Raw genomic sequence first — 18,877 nt, 5'->3', positions numbered from 1 at the left:
GGGTGAGAACCAGAACCACACAGATTTGCCACAGAAAGACGCAGAGTTCCCAATCGCCATCTTCATCCCCCATCTCTGCCCCTCACTCACCTAATTGTCCCTTTGCATTCCTTCCTTTGTCCTCTCTCTCTCTCTGCCCATTTTCTCTCCGTGCGCAGAGGTCTAAGATCGCCCTTTTTGATAAGATGTGGCAGTACATGAAGAGTGCTGAGCCCTCTGTATTTGTGAAAAACACGGTAGAGGGGGTTCTGCGGGTCAGGAAGTCCAAAGGGAAGTACGCCTACTTGCTGGAGTCCACCATGAACGAGTACATCGAACAGCGCAAGCCCTGTGACACCATGAAGGTCGGGGGGAACCTGGACTCCAAAGGATATGGAATCGCTACGCCCAAAGGATCAGCATTAAGGTGGGTGGAGTAGTATAACAATGTGTGGACATGTTGTTATAGTATCCCACCTACCCTGATGTAGGCCGGGGTCACCGGGAGGTAACCTAGGCAATACACAGAGCAGGGAACAGGTAACCTAGGTAACCAAAGCCAAAGAGCAGCAGGTAACCTAGGTAACCAAAACCGCTGCCAAGGAAGCATGTTAGAAACACATAGTTTATTGACTTGTCAACAAGTTAGCTGCGATCTATGATCAACTCATGTTTGTAAACAAACATGACATTTCAGTAGAAACCTTTATGCACATATAGTTAGTATGTTTTATGCAACAGAATTACCTCATTTAGTCTTGTTACATGATAAATGACTAAGTCATTTTTAAGAGATGGCAGAGAAGTCCATCTCATCCATGAGCCCTGCATGTAAACTCAGAGGCTCATGAATCACACAACACTATTCTCTCTCCCTGTCTTCCACACCTATTTGCCCTGTTAGTCTTCACTCAGAGTATGAACTTTAGGTACTGATGTTACAGTAATAGTCAGCCAGTGTTATGCACAAGAGCAGTTTGCTCTTGTGTGCATGTGATTAGCATCTTGACTGTGAATGCTGGAGAAACTGCAGGAGGAATGCCTGGTGTGGTGTAGTGTGATGTGTGTTGTTCTTGCTGCAGTGTGGAACGTGGTGTTGGTGCTGGTCCACGGTGTGAACTCTGCTGCATGCTGTTGTTGACACTGACAAACTAACCTATCTGTCTGCTTCCACTGTCCAAATGTCTCTCACAGTTGAACACAAGAGTGTGAGTGAGAGAGTGTGTGAGTGAGAGAATGAGTGAGTGTGTGAGGAAGTGTGTGTGTGTATGTGTGTGTGTGTTTGTGTGCGTGTGCATTTGTGAGGGTGCACCGCACTTGTGTGTATGTATATGTATGTTCTTGTATGTTTGCATTGTTCCTGACTTGTTATGTCAGTGTTTAAATGCTATGTTACATGTTATTGATTGTGATAAATATTGTTAAGGATAATAATGATGTAGATGAAGATGTTATCACCTGTGATGTTAATGATGTCACATGGAGCTTGGCCTAATTAGCCTGCTCCAGGGGAGGGTGTTGTGGGTGGGCTTGCCTTAAATGGGAGGGGCTATGTATTGATTGACATGTGACTCACTGCGGGAGGCTGAGCCGCCCCTGTCTCACCCGTGTGTTTTATCTTTGAAGAAATGCGGTAAACCTTGCAGTGCTTAAACTCAATGAACAAGGGCTGCTGGACAAATTGAAAAACAAATGGTGGTACGACAAAGGAGAGTGCGGCAGCGGGGGCGGCGAGTCAAAGGTCAGCCCCACAAAGGGGAATGATGGGTAACCAAACGCAGTGGCGAGGGAGCAGCACAATCAGACGCCAGCAGCAATCCACCTAGCGAGGTTTTCCCTAGCACAATAAATAGCAGTGAATGAATAGATGCTGGTAACAGCACCCTCTAGCACAGGACAGTGTGTGGGGCGGCGAGCGGGGTAGTGAGTGTCAGGCTGGGCGTGTGTGGCCCTGCGGCGTGTGGCGGGGCTCAGATGCAGCGTGGCCTCTGCTCGTGCTGCTCTCTCGGGGCGATGCGTCGCTGCACATGTGGCCCAGCTCAGCTACGCTAAGCTCAGGCCAAATGGAGCAGCGAGGCCTATCGCCATGACTACAAGCCTACAGCAGTGTCAATGCTACAATAACATAAAATAACATTGATAATGTTATTTATGTTATTCCTCCTATACGCCAAGAACGCCAGTAAACCTTGCAGTATTGAAACTCAGTGAGCAAGGCGTCTTAGACAAGCTGAAAAACAAATGGTGGTACGATAAGGGTGAATGTGGATCCAAGGACTCGGGAAGTAAGGTCAGTCGATGCAGGATGTCTGTGTGAAAAAACATAGTAAACAGTCCTAGCACAGAGTGACCCCTGTAACTCCAAGCATGACCCCTTCCAGAGAACCACTATAGTATGTGTGTGGTTACAGTAGAATATGTGTGTTACAGCCAGCTGAGTAATGCATGTGAGCTTTACTACACACAGATAGACCTAATGTGTCCTCTCAGTCTGTTGAACATACACACATATATCTTGACATCCAGCAGTTGTGTTCAATTTAAAAAGCAGCACTTGGAGTTCTCTGTCTTTTTCTGTTATGTTGTTTTTCTTTGTTTCTGTCTCAAATACACAAAGAACTTAAAGCAAGTCTTGAATATTCTTGGTGTACAGTATGTATCACAGAGAATATTGAAATGCAATAGTTCTGTAGTCCATAGTAAATGTCACACCCATATACCCTATTTCACACACTAGCTTTTGTGTTTGTTAAACTTGTGTTGTGTGTACTGTTAAGACAAACGACAAGACCGAATGTTTAGAATTATGCCATTTCTTTCCCCTCTAAAAACTCATATACTAATACTATGCGTGTGTGTGTGTGTGTGTGTGTGTGTGTGTGTGTATGTGTGTGTGTGCGTGCGCACCCCTGTGTGCGCGCGTGCGTGTGTGTGTGTGCGTGCACCCTGCAGGAGAAGACCAGCGCCCTGAGCCTGAGTAACGTGGCGGGGGTGTTCTACATCCTAGTCGGCGGCCTGGGCCTGGCCATGCTGGTGGCCCTGGTGGAGTTCTGCTACAAGTCGCGCGCCGAGGCCAAGAGACTGAAGGTGGCCAAGAGTGACAGCCTGCACGCCACTTCCTCGCAGAATTCTCAGAATTTTGCCACTTATAAGGAAGGGTACAACGTGTATGGGATGGAGAGTGTTAAGATCTAGAGGCGGTAGGAGAAGGCCGTCGAGACCCTGCACTCCCAAACAAGCAGAGTCACAGAGGGAGAGTTGAGGCAGGGCAGTAACACCAGCTCCATCTCTGCGCCATGTTAAAGTGTGCCAATGTGTATCCTGGATCAAGTGCCTTATCTCGTCATATTTTTAAACATAGCTTAAGATAGCCATCATGATATGTACAACTCGGAACAATTCATTCATTTTGAATATGAATGAGGAAAGTATATACTGGGCACCAAAATATAATCTTAAGACAAGACAAGGGTTTACTGTAATTAGTAGTGTCTTGATGCTGACTAGTTTTGGCTTAGTGATTCCCAAAATGCTCCAAACACCAAACTTTAGACAAGCAAATGTTTGTCTGGGCACCATGATCAACAATTTGTTATTTTGAGAGGTGTGTTGGGTCACACAGCAGAATATAACTCCATATTTAGCTAACGGAGGTAACCTCACTAGCCTGGTGCAAACATGGGGCTGCAGCAGCTTTCTGGCCAAGGCCTCTCTATCTGTGTCTCTGCCCCTAGCCGCTCTCAGCCACATTACTCCATTCATGACGTCTGGACCATCAGACGCAGGACTCATTCGCCATATGCCGTCCAGAGGAACTGGGGTGGACAGGGGGATAGAGTGGGAGGATGAGTGGAAGTCTGAATGGAGAGATGTGTGTGTGTGTGTGTGTCTTGGTGTGGGTGTGTGTATGTGTGTGTGTGTGTGTGTGTGCGTGTGTCTTGGTGTGTGTGTGTGTGTATGTGTGTGCGTGTGTGTCTTGGTGTGTGTGCGTGTTTGTGTGTGCGTGCGTGTCTTGGTGTGTGTGCGTGCATGTGTGTCTTGGTGTGTGTGCGTGAATGTGTGTCTTGGTGTGTGTGTGTCTGGATGTGTGTGCATGTGTGTTTGTGTGTCTTGGTGTGTGCGTGTGTGTGTCTTGGTGTGTGTGCGTGTGTGTCTTGGTGTGTGTGTGTGCGTGTGTGTGTGTGTGTCTTGGTCTGTATGCGTGTGTGTGTGTGTGATCAGCAAATTTTAAGACCTGACTGTGTTAAAGATCTCGCCATGTGTATCTGTGATAGTGTGTGAGAGTGTATATGTTGACCCGTGGCCTCATTTCTGCTTGCTGTAGTCCGCTAAATGCTTTTGCTGTAAATCAAGACAGCGTCCAGTAGCTACTTGCTCTGAATAGCCTCATCCCATTCAGTGAAAACGTTGAATGCTTGACAGTCATACATTTTGTGCCATTTGCTTGTGCATTTTCAGTCATACACACACACAGACATGCACCAAAATATCCAGTGGTCTCATACATTATAGCAAAATGTTTTATACAAATGTAAAGATTTTGATATTTGATTATGGAAGTATCTTTTCATACATACAAATTAAATGTTTACATACCTAACCCTCTTAATTATAAAACAGTTTATAACTCCTGTGTGGTGTGTGTGTTTGTTTGTTTGTTTGTCTATTTGTGCGTGTGTATATGTTTGTGCAGATGACCTTTACAGATGCGATGCGGAGTAAAGCCAGGCTGTCAATCACCGGCAGTATGGGGGAGAATGGAAGAGTGCTGACGCCAGATTTCCCCAAAGCCGTCCACAGCGTCCCTTACATACGGCCTGGCATGGGAATGACGCTCAGCATGAGTGACCTGTCCTGAGTGCCTTACACACACATACACACACACACACACACACACACACACACACACACACACACACACACACACACACATATACCCACACACACACACACACACTCAAAAATCACATACACACCCACACACATGCAATACAAATACAATATTGTACATAAACTCTCACACAATGCAGACACCATTCTCATTTAAAGTTATACACACACCCAGCTACCCATACACTCTGGAACCACACATTGTACATACACTTTCACTCACTTGCACGCACTCACACATACACACATACTCTCACACACACTTAAATACACAAAGACACACAAAGTTCCCTTCATTTTTATCAGACACCTTTGAGATTGCTGACATCATCATTTGCCTGCACTGAATCTCAAAATGATATGCCTCTTTCCATAGCGACCCATGGAGAGTTTCAGAATCAGAATGACACAAGCACACTTTTGCACCATCTGCATTCAATTATGACTTTTTCAAATAACACTCGGATATTCCAACATAAAAATAGCATATTTAAAAAATATTTTCCAAAAAAGCTTTTCAATGAACTGCTTCCATTTTGTTAAAAAAGTATCTGCATTGAGAAGGCTTACAGTCTTAATGTGTTTAAAAAAAGTCAAAATGGTTCATACAGATGTACTGTAGGTGAAATGTTTTAGTAGTATCATTTATTACTGTTATTATATGAAGACGACATCATGTATATATTTGGTTTATATGATGTTAATGTGATCAAAACAATGCTTGACATGTACAAGAAACTTTTTTTGTTCTATTTTCCTGTTTTTATTTTTAGAAGTGTCAATGTTTTCTTGGATCTTGTTATGTTTGCCCATCAATGATGCCGGCAGTAGTTTTATAGATTTAAACATTTAATAGATATTAAAATACTTACACATGTTTACACATAACAAATGCAAGTGGCCATGTAGGTTCTACAATAAAATTAATAATGTAACAAATAGACTTCTATAAATATAATAAATATAGAAATCAAAGTTTAATATCCAGAGAGACAGAATTATGCCAAATCACAGAGTGCCAAAACCTGCAGGTGTCTGAACAGTATAGAGCTATACACCATGTGAGTGACTGTATGTCTGAGTGGCCATACACACACACACACACACACACACACACACACACTCACATCACACATGAACGCACATATATATATATATATATATATATATATATATATACCGGTATACGCACACATACACTTTCACATTTTTTCCACATCCGCATGACAACACATGTACAGACATACTAAACGATTGCTACTGACATGTGTGTGTGTGTGTGTGTATCTGTGTGTACAGGGTGCGTTTCTTTAACGCAGTGTTGTGTTGTCGGACTCTGATATGCAGATCTGTAGTTTGAAACGCATGAAATTTTTAATCTTTTTCTTTTCTTTTTTGCTTTGTTCAGTGAGCGGATGCCACTCATGTTAAATGCTTAGTGTTTAATTTCAAAATATGAGAAAAGACAACTTAATGTTACAGATAAATACATTGATTATTATATTGATTAACTACAGTATATGAAAATCACCTTTTTCTATGCCATGCCGTGTATCTGACGTCCTGTACATTAGTTTTGTATGTATATGTACTGTATATAAATATGTGAATAACTGAGGTCAGTTAAACACACATTCAAACATCTGCGTGAGCTGGACCGTGCTAAAACCCTACTCAGAGAGAAACGATGCAGTCCTATTAAAAGTGTGACTGACCAGGACGGAAAACAAATACATAACCATGCACTCTCACACTCACACACAACCACACACAAAGACAAACACACTCATCCAACTGCACATACACAAATGCATTTGGTTTCAGAGAGTTATGTCGGAGGGATAGCCGTGAGTTAGTGAGATACTGCTGATTTTTGTAATGGAATGTTGGACGGACTGCTTTATTTTATTTTTTTCCGACTCTTTTTAAATAAAGGCCCTTGGGTCTCAATCTTGCCTGTTGCCTTTGTTCTACTCTTCTCCATCCATGCATGCTCCTAGACCCATGCATGTATCTTGGGGGTGGGTGGGGGGGGGGGGTGCTTTGTGCTCACAATTCACCTCTGTAATACATACAGTTCCCAGTCTACACACAAACACCAGCTATGCAGTCTATACAAACACATACTGTATAGTGTATTTATTTTGAGATACACATAGTCACATGGCCCCTGTTTGCAACCATTTTCAGAGTGCTGGAGCAGCTGTGCTTCCCCCTGAACAGACAAACACGGCTGCCGATGTTATGGAGCAGATGAGACCGGGGCAGGGGAGAGGAGAGAAAACGGAGGCGAGGCTTTGGAGCGATCAGACAAATCAGTGCTGGAGAGAGGAGACGGCTGCATACTCTAAAACTGAAAAAGCTAATCATTAATTTACAGGGCTAGCTTTTTCATGGTTGGTCTTCCACACAGAAAATGCATTAAAGAGGTACTAAGAGCATAGCAGTGTACGACAGAATATTCACACCGCTCATGTCGCAGCCACAGTAAGTTAGGCATAAATAAATTGAACAAATGCAACATTTAATATTGGACCGACTGCACCAAACACAAGTATGACAAAACAATACAAGAGATTAGAGTCCATAATGGATTCTTCAGACAGTCACATAATATAACACATACACAAACAACAACATTGTGCATCAGTCTAACATTATGCAACAGTATAATTTCCCAGAGTTCTTATGTCAGTCAGTCACAAATTCACACCAAATCTTACAAAGTCCACCATAGGTTATTTAAAGTCAAGGAAAATGGTTCCATGTGATCAAAACACAAGATGTGGTGAAAACCACACATGTAGCAAAGCTGTATTAATTACAGAATGCTGTATGTCATTTTGACTGATGAGGTACCACTCACTGAAATTAAATCATGACTATTCTAGGATCACATGATAAGATTGCTGCTAGACAAATTCTGTTTGTTCTTTAAGAGAATAAAGTATGGAACGTCCTTTGCAACCCTGATTGGTTATCTGCAGTTACACATGTGAAGCATTAAAAATATATATATATTTACTTACATTGAGTGAAACATCTGCACTTATGTTTGTAAGGGTCCTGAAACATGTTTTATGCTGTGGTATTGTAATATTCATACTGACGTTGCAGAAATATAGCCAATTACCCAGCATTCAATAGCTTGTGTTAGGCTCTGTACTAAGACACACAAATGAGTGGTAAGGCCACCTGATTAACTGCCAGTGTGTAGAGTGAATTATCCTGACATCAGCACTGTGTGTGTGTGTGTGTGTGTGGACAGACTGCTCTGTCAGCTGTAGCTCAGCAGTCCTCTTCCACCACACACTGCGCTCACCTCCGCATCACCTCCGCATTGGCTTTAATCAACCAATAATGGCTTAATCTAGTTCAAGTCATCCAATCATACCTGACTTTGGCTCTGATCAACCAATAAAAGCCTGCTCTGGCTCTTTGCCCAGCTCAGTGCTGGGCTGAGCTCTTAACTAATTTTTGTGTGAGGGGAGGAGGAAAGGAGACTGATTCATGGACTGAAAACTGAGGCTCACTGCTAAAATGAATCACTAATACACTAATACCATAGACTCTTGATGTAACAGCGCCTACCAGAGGTGTAGACAGACACTACATTCAACATCACCATCAGGCATTACATTCAGGTTTACAGATTAAATGAATTCATCATGGGGGGAATTAACCTACTGTAGGCTACCTGTGTCTTGTTTAGTTGTGTTTGTGTGCGTATGTGTGTTCGTGTGTGTGTGTGTGTGTACGACACTCAGATCAACGAGCTGCACAAAGAACAGTACAACATCCTCAACCTCAACATCCTCAATCTCCTGCAAAATCATGAGATCAAAATGAACTGAAATATTGAACACTTGATTCATATGCCTTAAATATTAAACATGCATAGCTCTGCTGAGGCTGGAGACTGTCACATTCTGTGCTTGCATGCTGTGATCAAATGGGGGGGGGGGGGCACACGCACACACACACACACATACACACGCACACACACACACACACACACACAACACATGAGTTTAAAGCTAAGCTGCCGTGCAGTGACATTTTTTCTTCTGCTTTACTAGTTCATCATTAATTATACATCTGGCAGTTGCTTCATTTTGAGACAAACCCATCTCATTTCAGGAAGGAAGCTCTTGTTCGCTTAACAGCCCATTGACAGTCATTCCACATTCCAGCCACTGTGCCTCAAGATGTATGAGGTTAGAGGATGAGTAAGGTGGTCAGAAGTCATGAGGTGGTCAGAAGTCATAAGCTGGTGGTCAGAAGTCACGCTCTGGCTCCAGGGAAGCTTGGTGTTTACAAAGTTCAATTATCCTGAAGAATTTAAAAGTTAGGACATATTAAAATGAGCAAGTAGCCTATAGTGATATGTGCTGTTCGAGTGACTCATGTCAGGAGATTCACTGACCTTTTGTGCCCCACTCTTGATTTGCCTACCTTCCACTATCATGTGACTTCATGTCAGCTGATGTGATCAACACGGAAGTGTGGAGTTGGGTTTTCTTTTGTTGTCTATGTATGTTTGCTAACCTCCCACATTGTAGGCTAGGCTAAGTGCTGAATGGGGACCTTCGAGAGGTGCAAGGAAGCCGTAGCCTATAGAATACGGAAATGTTTGGTAGGGAAAAGTAGCCTAACGACGGAGTATCCTGTCAGTTCTTGATAACCCACTACTGCATGCCTGCCCACTGCCTAAACAGCGATGGATCGTTGCGCGGTTCTCCTTGCTCTGTCCACTGTGCTGTGCATGACATTCGCAGCTGATCAAACAAACAGAGGTAGGGTTGATATATTTTATGTTATGTTATTTTATTTTATTTTACATTATTTTGTATAGAAATCCGCATGCTTGAATATTGTGTTATTAGATTACTTTGTTATTGACGAGTTCATTACTGTCGGTTCAAAGATGGACACCCAGAGGAGCAGCTACCTGCTGCCGAGCTGTCATATTCCCTACTTGGGAATATGACCACTAATGGCACAGATGCCACAGAAATGGCCTACGGTTTTATCTCGTGCGCTGTGGCCGTGGTGTTTTACGGGAGCAACTTCGTCCCTGTGAAGAAGATAGACTCTGGCGATGGTAGCTTTTCTCATCTTCTTTGGGTTGTTTTTTCTCACATTGTTGTGCATAAATAATAGCATAGTCTCTCCCCCTCTCTCTCTCTGTATCTCTGTATGATAGGAATGTTTTTTCAGTGGGTCCTGTGTGGTTCTATATGGCTGGTGGGTCTGGTCGCAAATTTAATACTAAACTGCCCCCAATTCCGGCCCCTGGCAATGCTAGGAGGAGTTATCTGGGCCACAGGTAAAAATGTTGACTGTTTATATTGTTTGGAAGGACCGTTGAAATTTTCCAGTGTAATATGATATTCTAATATAATTATGGTTATGTGTAATGAAATGAAAGTATTGTAAATGTTATTACAAATAGTAGTGCAAATGTCTTTTTTGTGATTTGAAATGTATTGTGGGTCTCATGCAGTCTTTTATGAAGCAGTTAATGACATCATGAAGAGTTCAGATGCAAAACCCTCTAAATCCGTCTGACCACTGGTATTTAGTGGGTTTTGAAGATAAATTATTTGATTAGCGTATACTATGTGTGGAGAGCATCCACACCATCTTTATCTAATTTTTGACGCATTTAGAGGCTTTTGCATCTGAACCCTTCATATATCAATCACTTATCATGGTCAACTAAATCAGCCTCTTTTAGTGGTGATAGTCAGCTGTCTTGATGAACATTTCCATTTCAGGAAATATAACAGTGGTGCCCATAGTGAAGACAGTTGGTCTAGGGATGGGAATTCTCATCTGGAGCTCCTTCAACCTGCTCATGGGCTGGGCCAGTTCAAGGTGTGTGTGTGTGTGTGTGTGAGAGAGAGAGAGAGAGAGAGAGATTGTGTGTGCGAAGAAAACGTCTGCTGCGACTGTTGCTACAAAATTTTAAAGATAAATGACAATCAAACAGAGGTTGGACCAAAATCAAAGCGAGACACCGTTCTCTTAGTAATTTTGGGAACTTGGATCACAACTTACCAACCACAAAGGAACCTTATCTTCCCATGCTAATCTTTTAATTGTGCCCAAAGTGCTCCACAAGCAAAGTGGAGAAGCTGCTTTTATCCATTATGCACCGAAGCTATGGAATACCTTGCCTCTGTACATCAAACAGGCAAATTCTGTAAACATCTTTTAAAAAAGACCTGAAAACATACCTGTACATGAGAGCTTTTAGTTAACACACTTTTATCGTGTAGCCTATTTATTCACATTAATTTACATTCTACTGCTGCTATTTTACAGGGTCTTCCTATTTGCACTGCATTAATTGTATTGTATGTGTTGTATCTATCTCTTTACCATCTTGTGAATTCTAATGTTTACTTAATTCTAAATATCTGATGTTTTATTTATCGTTTTGTTTCTTTGTTTATATTATTACTTTTTTACATATATTATTTTATTTTATTTATTATTGTGTTTAATCCTCCAAATGTAAAGCACGTTGAGCTGAATTCTGTGTATGGAAGGTGCTATACAAATAAAGCTTATTATTATTATTATTATTATTATTATTATTATTATTATCTGTGTGTGTATACAGGTTTGGCTGGTTTGGCATCAAAGCAGAAGTGGTAGGAAACTCTGCATTAAACTACGGTGGAGCTGCGTTGTGCTTAGTTAGGTAACTACAACATGATTACATATACATATCTCATACTTATTCATGTGTTGTTACACAATTTGTTATTGTTCTAAATATATTTGTGGGTCTGTGTTTTCAGTGCCCTTGTGTTTTTCTTTGTGAAGAGTGATGTCCAGAGTGGTCGAAGAGCAGAGGAGACACCTTTACTCATAGATAATGTATGTCCCATGAAGGAGTTGAGCTCCTGCAAAAAATATGTATTTAGCTTCTTGGGTTACATTTCATTTGATCTGATATAGAGTAGGGCTGCTCAATTATTGCAATCGCAATATGAACCAATTATTTAATCGTACAAGCTACAAATAATCGTGCACAGTTAGTCACACAGTGATTTTTATATTCATGTCATCCTCCTTGACCAATACTCCAAATGCCTTTTTAAGTTTTGTCACTTCTGATAGGTGAGTATGCTTAGTGTGCGAGAAGCATAGAACTTCTGATTGGTGAGTTTCACAGTCAATCAAGAGTGCTGTCCTTTTCATGCAATAGGCATGCTCACCAATCAGAAGTGGCACAACTTAAAGAGACATTTGGAATATTGAACTGAATCAATTCATTGACATTCAAAAATTAAATCTCAAATCGCAATCACAATTGCAATATCTGTCAGAAAAATCGCAATTAGATATTTTCTCCAAATCGTGCAGCCCTAATATAGAGTACTTGGTCTGATATACAGTAGATATGATACTTGTGTAAGCTGAATTGTGAAATGTGCAATCCATGTAAGCACAAGCATATTTTATGCAAGCTCATGCAACTGTTATCATTTGTGTGGTGCTAACCTGGCTTGAAGGAATATGTTGTAGACCCTCAGCACTTGGTTGTCTTGTTTGTGTGTGCATGGCTCTACTTTATAGGCTGTAAATCCTGATGATGTGGCTGCTTCAGACGATTCATGGGTGGATGGACTCCGACCAAATACTAAAAGACTTGTGTATGTACAACACTCATATTTTAACTTCCTGCATCACATGAAGCCAAGCACCATAGTAATTAAATGAAATAAAATGAAGTAAAATAAAAATGAAAGGTATCATGCAAAGTAAACCTGTGAATCTATAACCTGTGGTCAAGGGCAAGGTGAACTTTATCCCACAAGAGGGAATTCATGTGGTCATTGCACGTCATAGTATTTAAAGACAGACACCACAGACAAAACAGTCAACACATGAAACATAACATAGAGGGAAAGAAATAGCTAAGATTATTAAGAAATAGCTAAGATTATTAAAAAATAACTAAGATTATTAAAAAATAGCTAATGTAACCTGCGCGATTCAGCCCTGCACACGAACCCGCGAACAGCAGCACCTCAGATCGGGAGGCGAGCATGCTGACAGTTGAGCCAATAGCCCAGGCTACTGGCTCGCATGCCAGCAGCACTCTTGAGGCGTCGGGGAGTGAGGTTTACCAACGTTCCACAAGCACAGCTAAGCTAGCTGGCATCCGTTACACTAAGATTATTAACAAGTTCAAGTGCCTGTGCTGACATATGATCAGAGTGCCTTGATCATTGTCATCAAGGTCAAGGTGAACTTTATTATCCCACAAGGGGAAATTCATGTGGCCATTGCACGTCATAGTATTTAAAGACATAGAAACCACAGACAAAACAGTAAACACATAAACATTACATCAACTCCAATGATTCTACTAGCCATTTTATTATGCTCTACAGTTTTTGCTGATCCTTAGCATGCATGTTACCAAAAGTACATGATGCCAAAGGACAGAACACTCTGCAGAAGCCTTTTGTAAAACGTTGTTTAATCTCTTTTTCTCTCTCTCTCTCTCTCTCGTTCTCTTCCACTCCTCTCTCACACATAGAGGCTCTTGTATGGCTGTTTTTGCAGGTGCACTATATGGTTTTTCCTTTGTCCCAGTACTGTACATGAAAGCCCATGCAGACGATCCAGACAGTCAGTTCCATGGAACCAGTAAATTTGGTAAAGACAACCTGCTCTCAGGACACTTTGAAAAAGTCTAAGCTGCAAGATGTGCAGAACTAGATCAGATAACACTGTTTTAGTCAGGATGTACTGTGTAGCCTATGTCAGGGGTTCCCAAACTTTTCCACGACAAGGCCCCCCCAAATACCACTAGGTTCTGGCCAAGGACCCCTGTGATGTGTTATTAAACCTATCGAGAATACTACGGCAAATGTAAAAATACATTAAGCTAATCCTAATAATTATTTTAGCCACAAACACTTCGCGATGGAGCATACAGTGTGTAAAAATTGTATTTGGGGCTTTCTGCTATATGAGAGCTATCACTCTATTATTATTCCCAGTCATTATCATGGAAAATATAATGTTCAGATACGGACACATTATTATAATGCCATTGCATAACAACCCTAATAGTAATAAGTATATTTAAAATGTTTCAAATGTATATATTTGTTGCTTTTATTTTTCCTTCCAACTTGCTGAGGCCCCCTGGCACCCCCTCGCGGCCCCCCAGGGGGCCCCAGCCCCCACTTTGAAAACCACTGGCCTATGTGATAAACACCCAGTTGTGTTCCCTTCTAGATCTGGACTATGTTTTTGCTCAGTTTAGCGGGGTCTTTCTCACCAGCACGGTTTACTTCCTCATCTACTGTGCAGCAATGAAGAACAAACCCAAAGTGTTCTCCAAAGCCATACTACCAGGTACACACACATGTGTTTGCACGTGCACATAAACTTTTTATTTGGATCAGCAAGTACTACTGTGTAAGAAACAGCACAGCATCCAAACATTGGCAAGCCATGCCCATGTGTGTCACAAACAGACAGAGAGAACATTTTTCTTACCATTCTTTAATCTTCTCGCCAGATAAACGTGTCATTTTTAACACTTGCTTTGGCAACATTCTTCACAAACAGTTGTGTATGGCCTTTTAGAGGCCCAGAGGATGTAAGACTGTGTTCACTCTTTCAGGGTTTGCCTCAGGGGTCATGTGGGCAGTAGCGACATGCAGCTGGTTTTTGGCTAATCACTATCTGAGTCCTGTGATCAGCTTCCCTATTATCACAGCGGTGAGTAACAGCTTGCGTGGCAGAATGCAGTAATCAATCTACAATACAATACCATCTTATCAGACACAGATGCACCTACAAACTGATTACACTGTAAAAGTGAATGACCCAAACAGTGTGATTTAGTGATCCTAAGCATGCTAAGTAGACACATACAGTACAGCGGGGGAGAATGAGTAACAACATTTTTTTCAGTAAGTATACTTCCAGTGAGGCTATTCGCACCAGACATTAGTATTAAAATCACACATATAAAAAAAAATCCAAACATTAATGTCCATAAGTAGAGTTATGAGTAAAAAAGTGGAATGGCACAGGGAAAAAGTATTGAACACGCTAAGAAAAAGCAGTACACAAAGGCAAGGAAGTAGTTAGAGAGTAATTATCCTACCTGTGCAAATGAATATAAGCTGGGTTAGTACATATTGATGGGCTATAAAAAGGTTTTTCATTACCAAGGTGTCACACAAGAAACATTGGTAACACTCCACAATAATAAATAGCAAACTAGTAATTACCTAACCCTTTGTTAATATTTGTTAATTGTTACTAAAATATCTATTTGGCACAAGTTAATAGTTTTAATTAATTAATTAAATATTAGTTGTTTGCATAAAATCTGTATGTTAATGTTTTAACAAATCTATTAACTAATATTGTATTACTATTTGTTAATAGTTAACTAAATGTCTTTTTGGCACTAATTAACAGTTATTTCTTACATCATTTAAATGTTAAATGTTTATTTACAAACTATATGCTAATATAAAAGTTAATGATATATTATTATTTATCTAGCTTTTCTGAGTTTGCACACCTCTTCTTCCACTTCATCCTTATTGGATACCTTTGTGGTTGGCTGTCCTGTAAGGAGCTAGCTAATGCCATGAATATCAGTGGAAGACCGCTAACGTTAACATTAATGAGCTTGGAAACCACAACGAACTTATTCTGCCTAAATAAAGTAATGATTACTGTATTTATAACTAGTATATCTGTAGTTACAGTCCCTGCATTGTAAAATGTAAGTTATACGTGCGAGGAGGAGTGAACATTTAGACATAGCCTAAAGGAAAAGTATCAAACGTAGCTTGTGCAAAACGTAGCTTGTGCATAAAAGTTAGCTTTTCTTTTACACGTGTGTGAAATCCAATGACGCCAAGTGTGCGTTTCAGACTGTCGTTCAGCCGCAGGATTAACGAGTTACATAATGGATTTAGATCACTAAATAGTAGGTTTTAGAAGGCAGGCAGCAACTGATGATTGAAAATGGTTTGATTTAGCTGGATCGAAATAATTTTAAAAGTGCAGGTAAAGGGATAAGCAAGCTGACATTGTAATTATAAGGTAGCTTATAAGGCAATAGGGACTAATTATTACACACGCACACTCAAACATTTAGGAGTGACCTTTATCTTGTTTAATGATAATACAAATAATGATGATAGTAAATGTCATCATTATTTTTTGTAATTATTAAGTCTTAGTTTAAAGTTATATTTATAAAGCTTACCAAGTTTTAATACTGGTAACTTTGATTTGGTTGTTGTTGTTGTTATTGTGTTTTTGTTCAAAAGACTAAGTTTCATATCTCTATTTTTATACATTTTATTTATCAGAACTTTAATATATTTCGATGTTCCTCTGTTCCACTGTGACAATATTATTTAAAAATAAACAAGTTTGTTTTTAAAATGCATTATCATATTATTTTAGTCAATACTCATAAATAACTACATATAACTAATGTTAGGGAAATCTGTTAATGTTTTGTTGCGCGTTTCTGGAAAAAAAAAATATCGGCCGATATATCGGAATATCGGATTTTTAAATCAACAAATATTAGCAGGGAATTCAAGCCAAACCGTTGCAACTCTGCCATCAGTCATTATGCCACGTGGCAGCCGTGGCCTACTGATTAGCGCTTCGGACTTGTAGCTGGAGGGTTGCCGGTTCGAACCCCGACCAGTCTGCACAGCTGAAGTGCCCTTGAGCAAGGCACCTAACCCCTCAATGCTCCCCGAGCGCCACTGTTGTTGCAGGCAGCTCACTGCGCCGGGATTAGTGTGTGCTTCACCTCACTGATTGTACGTTGTGTGCTGAGTGTGTTTTACTAATTCACGGATTGGGATAAATGCAGAGACCAAATTTCCCTCACGGGATCAAAAGAGTATATATACTTATACTTATATGTTAAGCCCGCCTATAGACTCTATACACGATTTGATTGGCCTGATAGAAGTTTAGTTTTTCGAGCTCACAAGCCAACGGAGAGTTGCTAGACTAGCCCTGGAAGCAAATGTAATTTGCTGCCGCTAGGGTGCGTCTAGATTTCTAGGCTAGGCTTTTGCACAAATTATTTAAGAAATTTCAGTAGGCACATTCAATACTTTTTTCCTGTGTCATTCCACTTTATTACACAGACCTCTACTTATGGACTTTAATGTTTGGATTTTTTTATATGGGTAGATTATCTGAGTTTAAATAGCCTCACTGGAAGTATACTCCTGAAAACAATGTTGACGTGTTCAATACTTATTTTCCCTGCTGTAAGAATTGACATTTAATGCACTGATTCATGGACTTTATGGGCATGAGAGAATGTCAGATAGTTTTATATGTTATTTTGAAAATTATCTGTTTTCATCTGGAAGGTGTTAAAATACTCCCACAGTATGCGCTTAGTCTCACCTGTATATAGGTCCATAGACTACTGTATGTATCCAGTGTACTTTGTTGTGACATGTGTGTTCATGCCTTTTAAAGGTCCCAGGTCTTATTGCAGCTGCGTGGGGAGTCCTGGTTTTTAAGGAGGTGAAGGTGAGGGTGGAACTGTGTTTGAGCCATCAGATGTGCACATTTGAGTGCTTAAAGTGTTTCAAGTTGTCTCTTGATCTTCATCCCATGCTGTCCTTCTATCTGCAGGGTTTAAAAAACTTCCTGGTTCTTGGGCTGGCCTTCTGCTTCGTGGTAGCAGGCTCATTGTTGACGGCCTTCTCCAAGTCCTAATCACATATCACCACGTGGGAGCAAAGAAGTAAAAAAAAAAAAGAATCCAGGGTTTACTGTTTTTATTTTTTGTAAAAATGACATGTGATTTAAGATGTTTACATTAACATTAGACAGAATACTGTCTATTTCTTTATGATCCATTCATGTATGTGCTCTTGTGGTCAGGATGTCAGGATAGCTCAGCTGTTTAAGGTGCCAGACTCAAGGCGATAATGCTTTCCTCAGTCAGGGGCAGCTGTGGCCTACTGGTTAGGGCTTCGGGCTTGAAACCGAAGGGTTGCCAGTTTGATCCCCAACCAGTAGGAAAAATGTTGGTGGGGGAAGTGGTTGAGCACTGCTCTCCCATACCCACATCCACGGCTGGAGTGTCCTTGAGCAAGGCACCTAAAACCTCTCACTGCTCCCCGAGCGCCACTGTAGCAAGGCAGCTCACTGCTCCGGGTTAGTGTGTGCTTCACCTCACTCTGTGCTCATTGTGTGCTCTGTGTGGTTCACTAATTCACGGATGGGATAAATGCAGAGACCAATTCTTTGTATATGCAAGTATACTTGGCCTAAAAACCTGATTTACATTAACATTTTTCATTTTGTGCCAAATGTTTCATTTGACAGATGGAACTTACCAACCTCAATCCACATTTCCTTTTCCACTAAATATATTGCCTGACTTGTTATACACTTTCCACAGATAGATCAGAAAAGACAATGTGTGTGAAATTATAAACTTTAAATTTGGATATAAAAGGGTCTTTGTTTTTAGTCGTACATGAGTTTGTGGGAATTACAATTTTTTATGTAGCCTATTTGTGGGGACTTAAAGGGCTCGTTTGATGATCAGCGTGATCTTTTTCTATCTATTTTCTATTTAAATGTAGAAACCAAATGTCTTTTTGAATTAAAGAATAAATAAATGTCTTTTTGAATTAAAATACATTGAATGTGATTCTTACAATATCTGCTTAACTCCTCAGTTGTTTATTTAGGAGGAGATATTTACACTCATGTCATTTCTTAATAAGATAACAGAATAGGTTTTGACATGACTGGAAGAATAAATCTGTCCTAATATTAGAACGGATTTTATCATTTAGATAGGTGATAGGCTACAAACCAGGAGTTATAGGCTTACAGAAAGTTCCTAGGTCAGTAATCACCTATAGAGGGCCGCTCAGACAATGGCAGAAGTGCCGTTCGTCATGTTATTGATGGCTCCAACGTCTCGTCACCAGCGATATGC

At 40.6% G+C, this 18,877-nt stretch overlaps 2 protein-coding genes across 6 annotated transcripts in view; both read left to right on the top strand.

Annotated features, from left to right (window-relative positions):
- The window catches only part of gria2a (glutamate receptor, ionotropic, AMPA 2a), a 21,891-nt gene extending 15,067 nt beyond the window's left edge, over positions 1–6,824 (top strand). The window contains exons 12-16 of one of the 5 annotated variants that reach the window (XM_042102491.1): positions 1–2; positions 159–406; positions 2,155–2,269; positions 2,932–3,066; positions 4,673–6,824. The exon at positions 1–2 is cut by the window's left edge and continues 197 nt beyond it. In XM_042102491.1, coding sequence (XP_041958425.1) covers positions 1–2; positions 159–406; positions 2,155–2,269; positions 2,932–3,066; positions 4,673–4,837 — 665 coding nt within the window. In that variant the 3' untranslated portion in view covers positions 4,838–6,824. Of the gene's footprint in view, positions 3–158; positions 407–1,605; positions 1,721–2,154; positions 2,270–2,931; positions 3,180–4,672 lie in introns of all 5 variants that reach the window. The other 4 variants (XM_042102490.1, XM_042102494.1, XM_042102493.1 and 1 more) reach the window with 4 other exon arrangements.
- A 2,532-nt stretch (positions 6,825–9,356) lies between these two features.
- LOC121722009 (transmembrane protein 144-like) lies at positions 9,357–17,709 on the top strand. The gene is made up of 12 exons (XM_042108601.1): positions 9,357–9,665; positions 9,797–9,973; positions 10,076–10,198; positions 10,650–10,749; positions 11,501–11,581; positions 11,682–11,760; positions 12,463–12,539; positions 13,433–13,551; positions 14,140–14,259; positions 14,531–14,628; positions 17,395–17,448; positions 17,554–17,709. Exons 1-12 carry the CDS (start codon positions 9,590–9,592, stop codon positions 17,635–17,637), a joined length of 1,188 nt encoding a protein of 395 aa, XP_041964535.1. The 5' UTR covers positions 9,357–9,589; the 3' UTR covers positions 17,638–17,709.
- Positions 17,710–18,877: the final 1,168 nt, after the last annotated feature.

Source organism: Alosa sapidissima, chromosome 1 (assembly GCF_018492685.1).
Source record: "Alosa sapidissima isolate fAloSap1 chromosome 1, fAloSap1.pri, whole genome shotgun sequence".
Classification (NCBI taxonomy): Eukaryota; Metazoa; Chordata; class Actinopteri; order Clupeiformes; family Clupeidae; genus Alosa; species Alosa sapidissima.
This window is presented reverse-complemented; position numbering and strand designations above follow the sequence as displayed.

What these genes read in the sequence shown, in the direction of transcription:
- LOC121722009 (XM_042108601.1), top strand. Translation starts at nt 9,590, where the DNA reads ATGGATCGTTGCGCGGTTCTCCTTGCTCTGTCCACTGTGCTGTGCATG. An exon ending in ATGGGCTGGGCCAGTTCAAG is followed by an intron (nt 10,750 to 11,500) that starts GTGTGTGTGTGT and finishes GTGTGTATACAG; the next exon opens with GTTTGGCTGGTTTGGCATCA. An exon ending in TGGTTTTTAAGGAGGTGAAG is followed by an intron (nt 17,449 to 17,553) that starts GTGAGGGTGGAA and finishes TTCTATCTGCAG; the next exon opens with GGTTTAAAAAACTTCCTGGT.